The sequence below is a fragment of the Rhipicephalus microplus genome, chromosome 1 (genome assembly GCF_043290135.1).
Source record: "Rhipicephalus microplus isolate Deutch F79 chromosome 1, USDA_Rmic, whole genome shotgun sequence".
Classification (NCBI taxonomy): Eukaryota; Metazoa; Arthropoda; class Arachnida; order Ixodida; family Ixodidae; genus Rhipicephalus; species Rhipicephalus microplus.
The window spans coordinates 26,638,558-26,657,856 of NC_134700.1; the positions used below are offsets into that span (position 1 = coordinate 26,638,558).

The following is a 19,299-nucleotide window of genomic DNA, read 5'->3' on the forward strand; positions in this document are numbered from 1 at the left end:
TTTCTGAAAAAAACCAGTCTGCTTTTCTGACCCTGAGTGATTTCAGAGAAGTGTTCCAATCTGCACCTTTCCAGCACACTGATAAAATGCATGAACTGAAGGAAAAACTAGATGGCCTCATCAGTGAGGAAACGTGGGAATGGGATGAGGTGTTTGAGCATGATTATTCAGATGCTGCCGTCATAGACTGCATTGTATATTATGTCACTGGATTTGCGTCACGAAAGCTTGCCACTCAAACTTCCTGTACGATTTGTAAGGATGCTTTGGTTGGGCAGAAAGGTATTTCAAAGCTACCAGAAGCCGACTTGGTAAATTGCAAAACGAGAGGGGGTCTCACACATCCGAATGTGCATCTGTTCCTTCTTTTCAAAGAGGCTGAGGAGCACTTCGCAAAACACGCTGGTGAGAGAGATGTATATGATCGCACGACAGATGCAGTGCTTGAAAATTTCACCTTCACGTTTCCATGTGCTGCTCATAAAGAAGATGTTCTTGCCAAGCTGTTGCACTATTATGTGTGCCTACGCATGCGGCAGTATTGCAGACAGCTAAAGAATAAGCATGTAAAAAAGAACCAAGACTTGCGTAAGTTGTCGAAACTTGTATAATTCTTTGCTTCAGGAGAAGAGAGATGTGTATGTGTAATATGTTATGTGTGCAATAATGCTTATGTATACTGTGATAAGGGTGTGCTGTGATGTAACCTTTTTTGTGTGTATGTAAAGTGTTTCATTTATAAATGTACTACTGCTCCATTCCAAATAAATGAAATTCAGGATTGCCACCCACACAAATATGTGCATCCGTGTCGTGAAGTATAGGAGTCATAAAGAATATTAAAATGTATATACATGGGAAAGCGTCGAATTTTGATTGTCGAAGACATGCATGTTACACAGAACAAGAAAATGTTGAATGGGATGTGACAATTCATAAGCCGCTTTTTGGCCAAGATGTAGTTAGCGTTTTATGTCTATTCCTTTAACTCATTAAATTTCTCTCGCGCTTATCGCCAACGCTCATGTTATCGCATAATAAAACCCTCGTGAGAGGCGGAAAATAAAATCTGAATGTAACTTCACGTACTCTTGACTGCCTACAACTGTGAACAGGGCAAGCGTAAATATTGCGAACGTTCTTTGACGTGATATTTGGTGTTGCAGAAATCTCTGGCCACCTCCGCAATTATTAATATCGGTCAGACGATTGGAACATTGCCAAAGACGCGCTGCTTGGACCGGCTACATAAACCTGAATGCTGCATGCTTGATGAATTCAATCATATGATGTTATAAGGCAGAAAGGTCAAAGAACATATTTAATTGAATGATCTGCTTTATAAAAGCCGCGTTCGGTGCCATAGACAAGCAAAACTGCTTCTTACATACCGATCCTCAGCTAAAGTGGCTCCGAGCTGTGCCTGCTTTTCTGCGCCGAAAGGGCATTAGTTGCTAGCGCCATCTGTTGAGGGAGCTGAGAAGCAGAGCGTTGTCGCGAAGCGAAGAGCGGGGGCGTTCTCTCACCTAAACTATTCTTACACCGTGGCCTGGAATGTGAGCCGCGAAGGCGCTGCCCTACCCTCGGATCAACGTTTTTAGATTAGGTCAGTTGGAAAACACCGCGCCGGAGGCAGCCACATTTCGTATCCCAGCCGAGGAGCGGCGCTGTTGTCGCGTTGAGATCGGCGGAGGGCGACCGGCTGCCCGCGTCGCGTTGAGTCGCGGTGTTTACTGTGCATTCGTCTCTCGTTGTGCGGCAGTGTGGTGTCTTACGCGTTCATAATGTGCTATTGTCTTGTGGGCTGAGGCTAACACATCATTGCCATGCCGACCTCCAGCGCGCCCGGCTGTCGAAGTGGATACGGCTCGCAAGAGAAATCTGCCGTTCCGCGTCATTTCTTCAAACCGCCGAACGACCCAGAAGTGCTGAAGGCTTGGGCTGCTGCCATTCCTCGAAAAAATTTCAAGGTGACGATGAAGACCTACATTTGCGATGTACATTTTGAACCTCAGGACCTCGTCACATGTTACGAGCACGTCATCTGCGGCAGCGCAGTTCAGATTCCGTGTGGAAGGTGGGCAATCAGACCAGGGGCGGTTCCCCGGATTTTCCCTAATATCCCGGTTCACTTGTCGAAACCGAAGACGCCGCCGAAAAGGAAACCTCCCAAAGCAAGACAGGCAGAGAATCCAGAGATTCGCTCTACCGAAGGAGAGGACGGCCTATGCTTCGAGGACAAAGAAAACGGCGTTCCTGACGAGTCATGGGCATCTTCCAATCAATATTTGTGTTACGAAGAAGGGAGCTGGCTCCAAGCCTTCGAAGGACACACAAAGTTTGAGTCTTGCGGTGTGGAGCTCAGAGCTCAGGACGTCGTTTTCTTCAAGATTGCCGAGAGCAGCGGCATTGTTGTTATTGACAGGGCCTTTGCTGTGAGAAAGGACTTGAGCGTGGCTGTGAGCTCAAGGAGAAAACTTGTTCCTCCGAGCGTGTACCACGAACGCAGTGCGGAAAACTTGCGGCGGCTCTCGAGCTTAAAGGAAGTGTCGGCGTTCCTCAGCTATGTGGACAACCTGAAAGTGTGCACGGGATGCAGCTGTAGTTCATTTCCTTCTATTTCAGTGGCAACAAGCGCTGTAAAGACACAGGACGTGTGGCGGCACGTAAATTGTTGTGGGCTGTCCCAGCGAAGCCTGTGCCCACAATGCAAGAGCACAATAAAAAATCTCCGCCTTCGAGAAAAACGAAGCAGTGCAAAGAATGCAAAAGGGCAAACCAAGCCTCACCGATTGGTTCGGTGAAGAGCGCAGAACCTAAGAAAGAAGGTTATCAGAGCCACAGTTTTCCAGGAAAGAGTGAAGAGAGAAATTCGTGCTTTGAAGGCGCACCTGTCAAGGTTGACTAGTGGCGAAGTAGATAGTCATAGAGGTCTTCCTGAAGCACAACAGCTCGCATTCCGTGCAGCGCTGAAAGCTTCAAAAGCAAAGTCAGCAAGAGGAAAGTGCTACGAAGCCGAATGGTTGATGACGTGCCTCCTTTTAAAGATATGAAGCCCTCTGCATATAGGCTAATGTCCACGATGAACCTGTTGCCACTGCCCACCTCTTCATGGCTGAAGCAAATTATCAAGGGAATGCCTTGCGAGTTCAGCTTTAATAGGGTTTCGCTTGCAAGCATTGGTGCATTCATGCAACGAGCAAGGGGTCCGATGCTATGAAACACTCATACTAAATGAGATGAAAGTGCGCCAGACTGTCAAATTCAACAAACAAACGTATAAGATTGACGCTTTTGTTGATTATAAGGATGATCAAGAGTCAACCACGGTTGCAGATCATGCCCCTGTCCTTATGTTTGTTCCAATCTTTCATCCATGGGTACAACCGATTGTCAGTTTCGCTACAAAGAATGCTGCTCCAGATAAAGTCCTGGCAATAACGGTTCTGGAAGCCGTCATACAGCTCCATAGGCAAAATGCAATAGTTGTAGCCATTATTAGTGATGGAGCAAGTACAAACAAGACCATGTGGTCAGCCTTCGGCGTCACGGGTAAGTTTCACGCACCTGTGCACAAAACCGAACACCTATGCATTCCAGACAAAAGTTTGTACGTTCTCTGTGACGTTCCCCACATCAAGTGCATTAAGAACCACCTCCTTCACCCTAAGTATGCTATGGTGAGTATGCCTTGTTTTTAATTTATATTGCACCAACAGGTTTTGTGCGTACTCAAGATACTAATGCCTTCAAATCTTTTTCCTTGCAGATTGGTGAACACAAAGTCAACTTTGACCATTACCGTGTACTACAGGAAGTGGAGAACAAGCAGCAGCTTCGTGTTGTTCCTAAACTTACAAAGGAGCATGTGGCCCCAGATGATTTGAGGAAAATGAACGTGAGACTGGCTGTGCAGGTTGGTGCAGTTAGACAAGTCGGTGTTGCAGTTCCATTTTTTATAAATTTTTATGCATATCTACCACATTGTACCTTGTTTTGTGCCCAACAGCTTTTCAGCCGCAGCACCTCAGTGGGCTAAAAGCTGTACAGAGACTTCATCAGCCTGGACTGCAAAATTGTGATGGCACAGTTCAGTTCACAACATTGGTGAATGATGTTTTTGATGCTCTTAACGTGAAGCTCCCACGGTTTGGCATCCGAGATTCATCAAAAGAAACTGAGGTATGCAAAGAATACCCTCATAATCTGTCTAGGCACTCCTAATGAATATAAATGTTTTTTCTCTTCCAGGTCATTACAGTATTTCTTTGCCTTGTAAACGTGACTGAACAAAACCACATCACGAAAGGAACTGTCATGTTTGCCTCTCAAGTCACAATCGAGTCTCTCTGAGTGACCCTGGCAGCTGTCCTAGACCTCATCAGAGACCTTCTTTCCGAAGGAGCAGACTGCGTTCTGACTGGAAAACTTAACCAGGATCCCTTTGAGTTAACCAATGAGGGAGCTTTCCAAAATGTTACATGTATAGTGTTGCGGGAAGAAAATGTTCTGAACTGTGCCTCTGAAACAGACCTCATACCATCTTTTCACTGCCTTTCATAGATTCTTCGGGGTCACCACAACCTTCGGAGGGGACGAAAACCACCCGACAATTGTGAGCTTTTCACACATGTACAGACTTTTAAGTCTGTACACCCCTATCAAGACTTGCATCGTTGGTAATGTTGTGCCAGAGCCAACTCTCAGGCTTGCTGCTGTCCAAGAAACGATGAAGGCATGAAAGAAATAACGGCAGGCAACGCATGAACGGCTGCAAGATGAGATCAAGTCGAAGCTGTTGGAGCTCTGCAATACTCCAAAGGCTGCTTCGGCCAAAAAGTGCACTGCGCCAGATCATTCATACGGCACACCAACTGCACAAGATTGCGTTGTGTACTACTTTTGTGGATGTCTTGTGCACTCTTTCTTGAAGCATGAAAAGTGTGCAGCCTGCATCACTGAAATCCAGTCATCGCATACGCAGCACCCAGAAGCGTTTCTGACACTATAGAGAGAATTCAAGGAGGGATGCCTTAAATATCCATCATGGGCGCTTTTCAACATGTTTAGAGCCTTTGAAAGCAATATCTCTTCTCTGCTGCAAGAAAACAGCCTCTGCATGGACACCTTCTGGGACATCCTGGATTCGCTCAAGTGTTGTGGTGTGCAAGGAGTTGGATGCTGTACACACAAAGACACTCTGACTGCTGAACTTCTGCGGATGTACATAGTGTTGCGCATGCATTTCGCAGCAAAAGACGCTTGCAAACAGTTCACTGCTGGCGGCTGCGTTGCATCTGTTCGAAAGAAGGTGAAGGTGATGTAGAGAGAAGGGGAACAGACGCCATTGGTAAAAAAGTGCTGCCATGGCGCTTTAAAGGGTGCTGCATGTAAATAAAGTTTGCAAGCAGAAGATGTAACTGCACTGGCTATGCATTATACTTGTACATGTTTGTTTGTGCCTCCTCCTTCACCACTACAAGCTTTTTTTGCAGCGGTAAAGAACGTCTTATTTTAAAGCCAAGGTAACTCCCTTCGTGAGAAAACTCTCAAGTAAATGCGGAGGTAAAGTTATGCAAGCTTGTTATGAGTTAATTGGTGTATATGAAGCATAATCGGCTTTATAAGTAGCCGGTTGTGATTTAAAGCAAGGTATCATGTAAAGGTATCACCTAATCGCATGCGGCTATGATGGACGGCGGCGGTGAATCTGATTTGAACAAAATAAAAAGGGATATATCACCTGCCACAAGCGACTAGCCAGAAAAGGAGCCCCCGAAATAATGAACACAAAAATCCATAATTCGCGGTTATCATTATTATTGTAAATTTATATAATTAATTGAGAAACGAATAACAACATATAAAAGCGCAACAAAAGGTCTCCACATGTTCGCAACCCCGACTGAAAGCCATGAAATCTACTCAAATTTGGCTCCTCATAGACAAATATCGGGTTGTAAAAAATTCAAAATTAACATAAGCAGGAGAATTTTGCTTAGATATGAATAGAATGGTATCGGAACTGCTGCACAACTTTTTACTAGTCGACAGTGTTCAAATATTTTTTTAAGTTGCCTTAACGGCTTCGCGTTGATTCAGATATGACTTCCTTGCGTCGTTCAGCGCGGAGCAGTAGCAGACGAACCTCGGAGAACCGATCCTAATGCGACCGCAGCACCGCCGCTTCGCGTGATACGGGCTAAGGCCGTTTTCGTGGCATGACGGGTGCGCGCTCTTTCCCAACTTACCTAATCTAAAAACGTTGCCTCTGATTTAACCCTCCCTCCTTCGGTACGAAGGCGAGCGTCTCGGACGGCCGCTTTCTGCGAACACAGCAACGCGCTCACAGGGGCTCTTCCATTTTCGACTTTTGGCTACCCGCGGGCTGCCAGGGCCAGCCAGACGCGCTCGTTTTTCTCGGGCTGCTCTGTCACCCCCCGCAGCGCACTACCGGTTGGCGTTCGTTTTTCTTGGGTTGGACGTTCTGGCGACCCGCGGGGAGCCCGAGGTACACTGTACCCGAGGGTCGCAAGACGTTTGCAGGACAATTTAGTCGTGGAAGCTTTCTGGAAGGTTTTGGGCAGGTTTCGGGCTAGCAGACGCCGAAAAAGTACGATGCGCGCTCGGTGCCATCTTTGTGAGGACTCGATGAATTGTAATGTGGGCGCTTGAGGACTGCGCATTCGCTTGTCATTACGCATGGCGTTACTTTCTAAAGCCTGTCCCGCCTTGCAAGATGAGGCAATTACGAGTGGCGGCAAGTGTTTGAAGCTACTGTTCATCGCATTTGTTATGTTTCCCGTGAAGCTTCCTCCTGTGAACAGCGCGGTAAACTGTTGCCTGTTGACTGCGTCGTGCACATGCCTTAAAAGTTATGTACGTAGTACACGTTTGTACGCACGCATGGAGACAACTTCGGAGTTTTTTGTTTTCGTAGCAGTCGTTTGTGAAGCTGTGCCTGCTTTCTGTGCGCTTAGCGAAGACGATTGTGATCGAACTAGCTCGCTCCGTCGTATGTTTCCGTACGTGAACCTCCTAGAACCATTGTCCTGACTGCACGATTGATATTCGATGGTGATAGAAGGCCCTAGATCGCGACTGTTGGTGATGCTCGCTGGTCGCGAATGGCGTGAGAAGCCATTTCCATCTATGAGCCAGCATATGACTATATGATACGGCGGGAGAAAAAAAACGGAGAATAGAATTGTATACATCCTTTCATGGCCCATTTCATCGTTGACTTTGTCTTTTTTCGCCTTTTCGTAATAATGCCACGCAGCACGTACTATGACCTAGTAGGTCGATGCAAAGCTGATATACATGACATTGGTTAAGTGCCACTTGGGACTGAAACACAGGCCAAGGCAAGTTCAAAAAATGGGTCGAGAACGTGTCATGCAAATGTTTATTTTATATACGACACGCACTCGTGGTACCGATACCTGCGCATATCATAAACTTCAGACAAAAACATAAGTTGGTCAACGTGTGTTTGCAACGTATGACACGCGATAGCTCAGCAGGTATAGATCTTCAAGCTATTTTGGGGACACGATCACTTTCGTGTGACTTCGCATCATGTTGTGCAGTGACTGATACAGGTACTAAAAAAGACGTGAGCTTGTCAAGCCGTCACCGTCGCAGCAGCTCACCTTGCATCGTTCTCAAAGCAGCGTGCGCCAGCTGGCTGTTTCGTTCGAGGACGCGGCGAGTGATCGTGCGAGCATACGAAGTCGTACCCTAAATGCGTACGCTCGAGTATATTATTTCAGCTCTTCGGCGAGCTTAGCTAGGTATTTCCAGGCGGACAATGCAGACAAAAACCCACATACACGCGGCACATTGTTTTGTTTGCTGCCATGATGGTAGAGTTTGTTTACGTTTACGCTGGCTGTCCTGCGTTCGATTTTCAGACCTTCGGGCTGTCGCCAGGCGGGCGCGTAGCCAGCTTACGTCATTTCCTATCAGAACCGGATGTTGCGGTAGCTTGTGGGGTGCGCGCGGGCAGCCCGCGGGTCTCCAGTACCAACCCAGGAATCCAAAAATTGAAGAGCCCCATAGTTGCCTTGCCCAACGAGTCTTGGTGGCTTTCAGCTGCGGTCACCAGTAGCAACGTTTCTAGAACGAGGTAAGTTGCAAAACTGACCGGTGTTGCGCGGCGCCGCCGCTGCCAGTGACAAATGTGGCGCTGCTGTCGCATCCGGATTCACTCATTGCATGCTCGCTCGTGTCATTCCCGTAACCTCCATCACCTGTTCATGTTGCAGTGCGTCGATTTCTGTGGAGGCTTCTTTCTGCGTGAACAGTTTTGTGCTTCAGCGTGCCCTGTTCTGCTTTGTTGTGCGTGTTTTCATCATACCCAGATGTTACGTTCCCAGATGTGGAGTAGCTACAGGAAATGAAAGACACCACGGCATTTCTTTTGTGTCCACGTGTACCTGAGCAGCGAGAGCTATGGGACCACGCTATTCCTCATGTGGATAAGAAACTACCCAGCACCTCACGTGTGTGTGATATGCACTTTCATGAGAAGGACGCCCTGAAGACTTTCACTCACGTCATATGGTAAGAAGGTACAAATCGCCAGAGGAAAGTGGGACCTCGTTGAAGGATGCGTTCCATGAATATTCCCGAATTCACCCACTTACCACGAATTTGCCCGCTTACCTTTGTCGCACAGCCCGCGACAAAGAAGCGAAAGCTGCCCGATAGGAGTGGGGCATTTGCCAGAATATCATCGGCGAAAAAGAATGGACTATCTCCGAGCACTGAGCTCGAAGACAGTGTAATAAGTTCCGACATGCCGTCAACTAGTGGCGTCATTTCGCTTCAAGACATAGAAAACGTTTGTTGGCCTGCTGCATGCTGGTGAAAATTTGTTGAGAATGGCGAGACAAGTCGTCTTGTGGTGTTTGTAGTGCTCAAAAAAGCGCCATTTGTGGAGAAATGTGTTGTCATCGCAGAAGACATGACAGACACCATTAGCGAACGTCACCATCGCTTGGTCAAGTCGCCCGGCAACGCAGATACCATCACCCCATTGGCCGAACTTCTGGAGGACATAGAAAAGCTGAAAGTGTGTTCATGTTGTCCCTGTGCGTCAGCAGGCAGACTCGTGAGTGATAACTACGAAGTGCTCACCGATACCCCAAAGTGCGGTCTCTGCTCGAAGCTTTGGCTGCAGCTGTGTTAACAGGTTTCATTAGAGGAACTCTAGAAGAAGCAGAGGGAAGACATGCTCAAGATAATGGCCGCACGCGTAGCTTTTCGACTGTCTAAGTTGCTAAAGAATGTGGCTGACATAAAAAAAGCTGACAACATAACCAGACAAAAGCCACGAGATTGCGCCACATAGTTGTAATTTATTTTCAAGCACGAAAAACACAGCCACAAGAGACGATGCTAGACATTGCAATTGGGTTTTTTTTGCGTCTAAAAAATATATTGTGAAGGTACACCTACTAGCAACTAACCGAAAGACTCGTGTATGCTATGCTATATATATCAAGCATTGTTTATTGTGGGCAGTTTAGAAAGCCATAATTATACTATATTTGCCTTACCCTGCTAAATATTACGCAGTATTAAGTTTCTGCGGCAGCACAACAAATCTCGATAACATACTGTTGGCAAAGCTCTTTCAGAACGGCCACCACGGCGTCTTGCCACGACGAGTACGCTTCTACGCGCTTTCGTCTGCTAGCGGAAGCTTGTTGCACGGCAAGTGCCACCAAACCGAAGCTGTCCCGGTGCCGTGTAGTCTGACGCGAGGAGTTTTGCAACTTACCTAGTCTAGAAACGTTGACCAGTAGCGAACACAAAATTCGGCGACTTCGAAGGGCCAACCAGCGGCCCTGTTGCTGTTGTTCAGTGCATGATCAATCACTTCCAACTTGAAAGCAGCCGTGTAGCTTCAGTATTTCCCCATAACGTGACAAAATCACCGACACAACATAAAAAAACGCCGCAACTACAGCGGGCCCCTACGGGCAGTGACTGCTACGACCCGGTGAAAATAGCGCAAACACTATTTTCACCCAATTTGGCTTGGATCCGTACAAATCCATGGCTTTTGGAGAATGGTGGGTCAGGCAACCTGAGGTTCTCTGCAGAGCTTCTGGCTCTCTGGAAATATTTTTTTTGCGGTTGGCATGCTGTGGCTTTTAGTTAACAGTGGGTCAAGCAACCTCAGGTTCTCTCGGCGTGTGGCTAGCCACTCTTGTAGAGTGGCTAGAATGGGGAGGTGTGAAAATCGGCTGCCGAAACTGGTCCCCAAAGCACGCCGATGCCACTTGCGGCGCTGCATGCACCGGTGCGGGTAACATTGCAGAGGAGACAAACGAAACAGCACGCGCCACTCTCCACAAAAATTGCTTCCACGCTGTGTGGTGGTGACCCGTTTTCGGTAAAATCATTTTGATCGAGCAAGTGTAGGGCAGTACATGGCACCTAAGCTCTTTAAAGTCTCATCTCTGAAAAACATTCTTGAAAAGGCCTTGATATGTTTGGTTTAACGTCCTAAAACCACCATATGATTATGAGAGACGGCGTAGTGGAGGGCTCCGGAAATTTTGACCACCTGGGGTTCTGTATCAATTATACTCCAAGATCAGAAGTTTGAATCAATGTGCCCGCGCCTCGTATTTATAATTGACATGTCATAAAGCATTCGTTAAACATGGTTGTAGTACCATAATTTATCTTGCTAAGATAAACGTAAACCCAACCCTATTGGAAAAATTGCCATGGTGAATACTAGAAAACATGGTGGGCGTAGTGGAAATAATAGTGGGCATGGTGGAAATTATGATGGATATGGTGGGACGTAGTGGAAAATATGGTGGATATGCCGGGACATACTGGGTGGTATGATGTACAGATGATGGGTAAAGTGGAAATGATGGTGGAAAGCAGAGGCTAGATAGTGGGCAATAATGGGACACTTTGCCCACCATTGCGATAATGCTGGGAAGCCCTAAGCATATAGTGGGTGGTGCTTATTATGGTGGGCTACATGGTGTACCAGGCTGAGAAACTCTTCCCACCATGGCGATAATGCTGGGAAGCACTAAGCAGATGATGGGTGCTGCTTGTTATGGTGGGCCACATGGTGTACCAAGCTGAGAAGCTCTGCCCACCATCGCGATAATGCTGGGAAGTAGTAAGCAGTTGATGGGTGGGCTTATAATGGTGGGCAATTTATATAGTATACCAAGCTGAGATCTGTACACTACATGTTCTACCACCATGATTTCCACCAAAGGTTAGGCCTACCGACCGAGCCCGTACAATTTGTGTTATCCGTGCTTCCGGGTTTCAGAATACACGATTTCGACGATTAAGTATGACAATACAGCGCAGCCATGGCATCAATTAACCTAAATGAAGCATTTTTCATTGTGTATCATGTCCGCTCAAGAAGCAACAAACATCGATGCGACGCGATTAAAGCACTCCCAAAGAACGTAAGTGTCTTCTCACCGACAGCCGCTGGTCGCACTCGCCGGCACTTCTCTAGCTTTAGTATGAGAACTCAGACGTGGTAATTCGTATGTTTGGTGAACCAATAAGATAGCGTAATGTTTCCGGCACACTGTATTCGTTTTGGCCAAGCCGTTATGTAGTTGTTGCTTTAGCGAAAGAGCTACAGCACTGCGCTGGCACGACCGCCCTCTACATTGCGCGAAAAGCATCCCCATACTCAATCAAATAACTGGCGGGCGTATCTATGGAATGAGCCTAGAAGTGTCATAAAGCGTGAGCAGATGTCGCCCTTTAGAACGAGCGCGAAACGGATATTAAGCTTGGCAGACCCTGCCGGTTAACTGTCTCTGCTCCCCAGTCCACTTGGTTTTTTTCTTGAAGTTGTGAATTGTAAAAAAAAATAGCACTAGTGCCATTAACACAGTGGCAATCGTTACTGGCCGCAGTTCCTTGTGTTTAATAAATGTGCAATTTTTAGTAGCAGGTGTAGATCTTGTCTATGTTGTGTACACGGAAAACATAACTTAAGTTGAACTGTAAGCTTGTATGCCTACTAAATATTTAACACGCAATCAACGTCATGTTGGTATGGCGCATTCTTTCTTCGGCACTCACGCGCGTCGTACGCAAGAATCATGTGCTCCGTAGGAGTGGCGTTTGCGGCACATACTAGCTGCGGTAAAAGGATGAGCGAAGAGCAAGACGCAGGATACGAAGTAATTTTGCCACCACTGCCCAAGGGACGCGTCATGCAAAACACTGTGTTTTTACACGGTGATGTGCGCGGCAGACCGTATCAAGTAGAAGATTTCCGAGACGCGCTCGGACCTACAGGACTGCTGCCGGAGGTGTTGGCACTGGGGGCCTACCAGATAAATCATGTCTGGGCAGTCACCATGAACAACGCGGACGCTACGAGACGCTTGCTGGACGTGAAGGAACTGAAAGTCAAGGGTCGACGCTGCATCATCGTAGACCCCCAAGATCAGCAGGTGCGGCTGCGCCTTCATTGGCTGCTGTATGGCGTCAATGATGAAGACGTGCGAACGGCGCTGGCGAAGTATGGGAAAGTCGTACAAGTCACCAGGGAAAATTGGCGTGTTCAAGGAGTCAGCTACAAGGGGTCAACCACACGGACTGTGCTACTTAAGCTCAAGAGTGGCGTGAAGGTTGAAGATCTCCCGCATCAAATCAGGGTGACTGGTGAACTGGCACTTGTGGTTGCACCTGGTCGGCCAATGCAGTGTCTGCGCTGCCAAGGTGCCGGCCATGTTAGAAGAGAGTGCAAGGTACCCCGATGCTCGCGTTGTCGGCGGTTTGGCCACAGCGAAGACGCGTGCATGCGCACGTACGCATCGGCTGTAGGGTCAGCTGAAGGGGAAGACACAGCGGAGTTGGTGATGGACGTGACCGAGGCTGAAGACGCGGCGAAAGGCGCAGGCGACGTAGTGAGCCCAGAAGCTTCAACAGGTACTGCGACACCGACTAGTGGTGATGAACCAACAGTACAAGCAGACATAGAATCTGGGGAGGTCACTCAAAAGCCAGCCGGCCAAACCAAAGAAGGCTTCACAAGTACCCCATCCAAGCAGCCGGAGCCGGTGGAATTAACCGAACTTCCGGTGTCGTGCGAGAGTATCAGTGGTGGGGTGTCAAGCAAAAGACCCCGCGAGCAGTCTGCAGGACGGCGTGAGGTGTCCAGTGAAAAGCATGAAGAGGGGCCACCTGCGAAGGCGACTTCGTTCAGACGCAGCAGCACAAGGCTGCGTCCCAACCCGACATTGGACAAACACTGGTCTCCTTTGCCCTCCAGTGGCACGGGTCCACCTGGAGGCTCCGAAGATGTCTAGTTCTATGCTAGACGCTGAAGGTAAGCATCATGCCCCGGGCTAACTTGTTCATGGTGTAGACATGGCTTTTGCACAGAAACTTAGAGTGGCAACGTTAAATGTTCGAGGTCTTGCCGCCAAGCGGAAACAGAGCCAAGTCTACAGGCTGCTCGTGGATCAGGATCTGGATATACTAGCTGTACAAGAAACAAAAGTAGACGGTGAGGAGAAGACCCGGGGCATGGTGCTGAGGTTTACGGCGCGTTACTACGCAGTTGTAAGTCAAGCAATAGGCACGTCTGCAGGCTGTGTTTTGTTCATTAAGAAGTTACCGGGTCTGGTAGTGCAAGATACCTTCTCTTGCCCGTCTGGTAGATTGGTTTCCTGTGATTTTGTATTCAATGAGTTTCAGTAGCGTATAGTGTGTATTTATGCACCAACCATTTGCGAGGAGCGATCACTTTTTTTTTTCAAGCCTAAAGCAGCACTTCACCTTGGAAAGGAAATATGTATTACTTGGTGATTTTAACTGCGTCCTCAACGGGCGAGATCGAGCAAATGGACGCGCCATTTACGATAAAAGTAGTAGGACGCTAGCGGACGTAATTACTGAATTCGAGTTAGAAGACGTGGGCAGCTGTATGGAGGGAACGCGGGATGTGCGTTTCACACATTTTCAGGGGAATAGCCATGCACGCCTTGATCGCATTTACGTGTTGCTTCAATTAATAGCTCACTGTAAGACATATGCTGTCTACCCTATACACTTCAGTGATCATTGTTTAGTTAAATGTGATATGGGAGAGAAAACAAAAGGTGGAACTTTCTCATGGGAGCTGTGGAAGATGAATTCCACTTTGATCACTGATGAATATTTCTTAGATCATGTAATGAACTGTATCAATGAAATAAAAATGGACGATGAGGTTAAACTTGCAGAACAATGGGCAGAGTTCAAGCAGCGAATAAAAATAAAAGCTATTGATCGTTCTTGCGCATTGAGTTACGAAAGGAAAAAGACAGAAAGAGAACTCCGAAAGACTTTGGAATGACTAATAGACTTGGAGTGCAAACAACCGGGAGAGTATAAAATTGACATACGCAATATTAAGCAGAAACTTGCACTGCATGACGAGGAACGCTACCGCGGAGCACTCGTCCGTGCTAGGAATGAGGCTTTAGCGGCTGGAGAGACGCCAACCAAAAGAGCGTTAGGGGTGGAGAAAACGAAGGCTCGACGGAATCATATCGAAAAAATAGAGAAAGATGGTCACAAAGTAACTGATACGGACAGAATTTTTTCCGTATTTTCAAGTCATTTTGAAAACCTTTTTGCGTGTAGACAGGTAAACCTAGAAAGATTTAAAGAAGACTATTTAGGACGCATGCCGAAACTGAGTGAGGAAGTGAAAAAGGCTTTGGAATTATCTATATCTGCATCTGAAGAGGAACGGGCGATTGATCAGTTAAATCCCGGAAAATCTCCAGGACCAGATGGTCTTTGTGCCAAGTGGTACAAATGTTTTAAAAGTGAACTATCTCTTATACTTGCAGGCGTTTTTAATGAGGCATATGAGGAAAAGAAATTACCACCATCCTTTGGTGAATCGCGTACCGTTCTCATTCCGAAAACAGACGAGGCTGAAAAGCTTAGGCACGTCACAGCGTACAGGCCAATCGCACTGACAAATGTAGACTACAAAATATTAATGAAAATTTTGGCGGCTAGACTTCAGTCAGTAATAAAAGATATCGTCGGTCCACACCAAATGTGTGGAATCAAAGGTCGGTCCATAGTTACAAACGTTCATAAAATGCGATCCATGCTCGAATGTGTTGACACCAGTCAAGCTCGTGTGGCCATATTCCAGCTGGATCTGGAGAAAGCGTTTGATTGCGTTGCCCACGCTCTTTTGTTTGCAGTATTGAAGCACATTAATGTTGGTAAGATAATTATTGACGGAGTAGCCATGGCATATCGGAATGGTAGTACGAGACTAATTATCAACAAGACATTTGTGCCCCCCCATTAGAATTGAGCGCTCAGTGCGTCAAGGTTGCCCTGTTAGTCCACTGTTGTTTTGCATCTATATTGAAACTTTATGTCGGTCGATATTGCAGAATGACATCATTAATGGGTTTAGAGTACAATCTTCAGAGGTCAAACTACTCGCATACGCTGATGATGTTGCGATTTGTAGCACTTCCTATGTCGGTATTGAAGAATCAATCAGAGTTTCTAAATCTTTCGCCGGAGTTACAGGAAGCCACATAAACTGGGGTAAATGCCTAGGCTTCTGGCATGGATATTGGCCTTCAACACCAGAATTTTTAGCAGTCATTAAATGGACAAGAACGCCAGTTAAATATCTCGGAGTACCGCTCGAGTCATACAAAAGTACTGACGAATATTGGACACAGCAAACGAAAGAAATTAAAGGGAAAGCGAATAGGTGGAATGCAACTTATCTGTCCATGTTTGCTAGGGCTACTGCATGCAACTGGTTTTTTGTGTCTAAGCTGTGGTATGTGATGCAAGTGCTGTACTGTTCCCGGGTCAATGTGCAAAAATTACATCGGGTGTTTGCAATATTTGTGTGGGGGTCTAACTGGCAAAGGTGCAGTCACACGAATTTGTTTAGATGGGTGAAGTGTGGAGGCCTTGGGCTAGAACATCTGTTTATCAAGCAGTTAGTAAATAGGTTTTTCTTTTTTCGGGAGACAAGAGATCCTTTCTTACTAACAGTGTGTCAAACAAGACTAAGTAGACTGTTGCCCTGGTTTGTTGTGAGCACCCATGTTACCACAGGGGCTGTGCAAGGATACATGAAAGAAGTAGTGGCCAGCGTGCGGTTTTTGTGTGTTCGTTTTTCAACTGACTACCTGTGGCCTGTTGGAAAGAAAAAACTGTACAAAGATTTATGTGACACGATGCTCCCCATCCCACTGTACAGAGCGCTATATACAGCACGCAAGGGTCAGAACGTACTTAAACAAGTTAAAAAAAATGCCAGCAGCTCCAAGTGCGAAAACATTCTTTTTCAAATTACACACTGGAACACTTCCTGTAAGAACCTTCCTAGAGGAGCGTGGGTTTTATATGCCTTGGGGATCTCACTGTCTAATCTGTAAGAAACCGGAAACTATCGACCATGTTTTCCTGCACTGTTGGGAAGGAGTTTATTTTTGGGACGTATTACAAAGGACAATCAAAAAAGAGTTTCCGTTAGACCCTCATGGGATCAGGTATTTGGCAATAGAGAATGAGGATGGATTACCTTTCGATTTTATCATGACGACTGCCTTGCACAGTATATGGCGCTCTAGAATGGCTGGATTTCATTGTGACCCAGACAGAAGACCAGCAAGAGAGTATTTTAAAGAAAGCATCTTAAGATTACTTGAGGTAGTAAGGACAGACGAATGTGTACCTTTATGGATAGAAGGGGTAGAAGCCCTACTGACCATGAAGGAATTCTAGGACGTGATGTGTTATAGTTATGCTTAACGGGCTTAGTTATGTTTAAGTTTTTTGTATTGTTCGTAGTGAATTGTAATATATCTTAGCAACCCGTTTGTGAAGTTTACCGGAAATAAAGAAAAAAAAATGTTGGTATAGCGCAGTGGTTAGTGTCTTCGAATGGGAATTTGCAGGTTGCACGTTCAATCCTCCGTGGCACCTTGTTTTTTTTTTTTTTTTTACGGGACGGGTGTTTTTTATACCGTTTTTATAGAATTCTTTTTTATTTTTTGTGGCAGCTCGTCACGGTGATTCTGACGTCATTTCGCGCTCAAGCGTTGCCGGCACTGCAACACCCACCATGCGCCATGGTGGGCGTTTCCCACCATTCACCCATTACTTTAATCCACTATAATGATGGGTGGTGGTTTACACCATGCCCACCATTCGTTTTTTTCCGATAGGGAAGTGTTTGTCTCACTAGGCACGAAGAATTAAAAGTGGATTTTACCTGCTCCTAGAAGCGTTTAGGATGAACATTGTCCTACGGGCTACCTTACCTATTAAACACCTTAAACGACGAAGACATTAACACTTTGTCCTTTCTTCTGCCATTGAGAATTTCCTATGAATCTATTTAGATATTGCAAGAAACGTCGCTACGATTGGCTGTCTTGCGCATTTTTTTAAATATTTCTTATTACTGCATTGTATCTTTTACTGTAATGTCTCTGTGTATCAGTGTATAGTTTGATCCTGATGATTTCTGACACTTCATTATAATCTTATGTGTAATTATTTCTTATGATTAATTCCAAACTATAGCGCTGTAGATATATGTAATTTTAAATAATCAAAATCGTAAATTTAGATGCTTTGCCAAGCCTATTCACTTTCCCGAATAGTAGATCTCCTGGAATCTCGATGACTCTACTTATTGATTTTTGCTTTTAATGTTCATGCCAAGTTATGACACATTGTATTCCCTCGCTCTCTATTTGTGGAGCTTTGTTTTATAACTTTTGTATTTGTACTTGGTGCCACTTTATACTTGTAAAGTTTATTTTTTATTCTACATTTATGAATGTCTGTCGGGTATTGCTGATTTGCCAACTGTGACTGGATCGGTACTTTGTCCATCCCTCGAGCTTTTAGTCCGGCGCTCCTCGACCTATTGAAAAAAAAAGAAATGAAGTCTCTGACCAAAACAACTACTATAGCTAATATAGGCGAATTAAACTAGAAATTTTGCACAAGATGCCGGACGTAGAACACAGTGGCCTAATGTGCACCGGAGAATTGCATGTGATGGCCTATAACAACGTGGCGCATGTTAAATCCACTTCTCATTGTTACAGAAAGCCGAAATACTATTTCACCGCCAACCCTCTCCGCAAAGATATGATCACTGACCTAAAGAAATTACAGTAATTCTGGCAGCTTGCATCTGCTAGCGGACCATAATCGCAGGTATTTGCAGTGTAAAATATTTGCAGTGTAAATACTTTTTGCCCCTTTAACCTACACAGGGCCCGCTAGAATTGCAACTGTTTATGAACATGTGAGCCTTGCTTTTCCAGGTACTGCAAACTTATTGCTTCGCGACCTGTACTATCAGCAGAAGCAAATTTTATTTTGGAAACATAACTGATGAATAGCGCTACCGTGTTGCAGGAACGACTTGCTGACAACTACAACTCGCACAATTTAAGTAGCAGCTCAATTTCTGCGTGTATAACGAGTGCGTCAGATAATTTGCCGAAGTAACGTGCTACACCAGAAACGGTGTTACTTATAACGCGTAACCACCAACCCTGCGAAACAAGGCGGGGGTTTTTGCGCTCATCACGATTATTACGAACTACCGGATTTCTCACATCGTAGCTTGCCACATAATATACAGGGCGACCATCAACCGCTCAGCGGTGCATGATTCATGGGCGACAGACACTGCTAGTGCATCAGATGGAAGTCTTTCGTAGTCTTCCTCATTTTATTCCATCTCATGCAGCATTTTTTCTACAGACAAAGCGACTCTTTCACTAAGTGATCCACGTTGCCACCCTTGGGAGTCGTCAAGAGGCTGAACTGAACCACTAAGTTTTGCGGACAAGCGTAATGCAGCTACGGTGGATCTACTTTTTTTTTGTCGTTGACGCCTTCAGGCATTTCAGAGTAACCCAGCGCAATCACCTATTGACGAAGTACTTGTAAAGCAGCTATCACCTCTGAAAAAAAAAAAAAAAGGAGTGCACCCGAGGAAAACTCTGCGAAGTGCGCCGCTCACTACCCGCGCCGCTGCCATCCGCGCCCCTAGCGGCATCGGCGCGCCGAAGGGCATTCTCCGGCAAGCAAAAAGCGCCGCGCTCATCACACCTCCCCATTCTAGCTACCCTAACCCTAGTGTGGCGTGTGTGCATGCGTGCGTGTGTGGGATGAGCTGTACCAAGCCTTGAGCTGTACGCGATCGCGAGCTGTACACATCTGTGTTGTGCTGTACGTGCGCTTATTGCGGCGTCCTTG

The 19,299-nt window shown here is 46.2% G+C and overlaps 1 protein-coding gene across 8 annotated transcripts in view; it reads right to left on the reverse strand.

Annotated features, from left to right (window-relative positions):
* Positions 1-19,299, reverse strand: part of Hs6st (heparan sulfate 6-O-sulfotransferase) — a 476,371-nt gene that overhangs the window by 324,915 nt on the left and 132,157 nt on the right. For 2 of the 8 annotated variants that reach the window (XM_075891390.1, XM_075891358.1), the window contains one exon: positions 564-17,947. The exons of the other annotated variants lie outside the window; for them this stretch is intronic. In XM_075891390.1, the coding sequence (XP_075747505.1) occupies positions 17,734-17,947 (214 nt within the window). In that variant the 3' untranslated portion in view covers positions 564-17,733. Of the gene's footprint in view, positions 1-563; positions 17,948-19,299 lie in introns of those variants that run through there. 8 annotated transcript variants of the gene reach the window in all.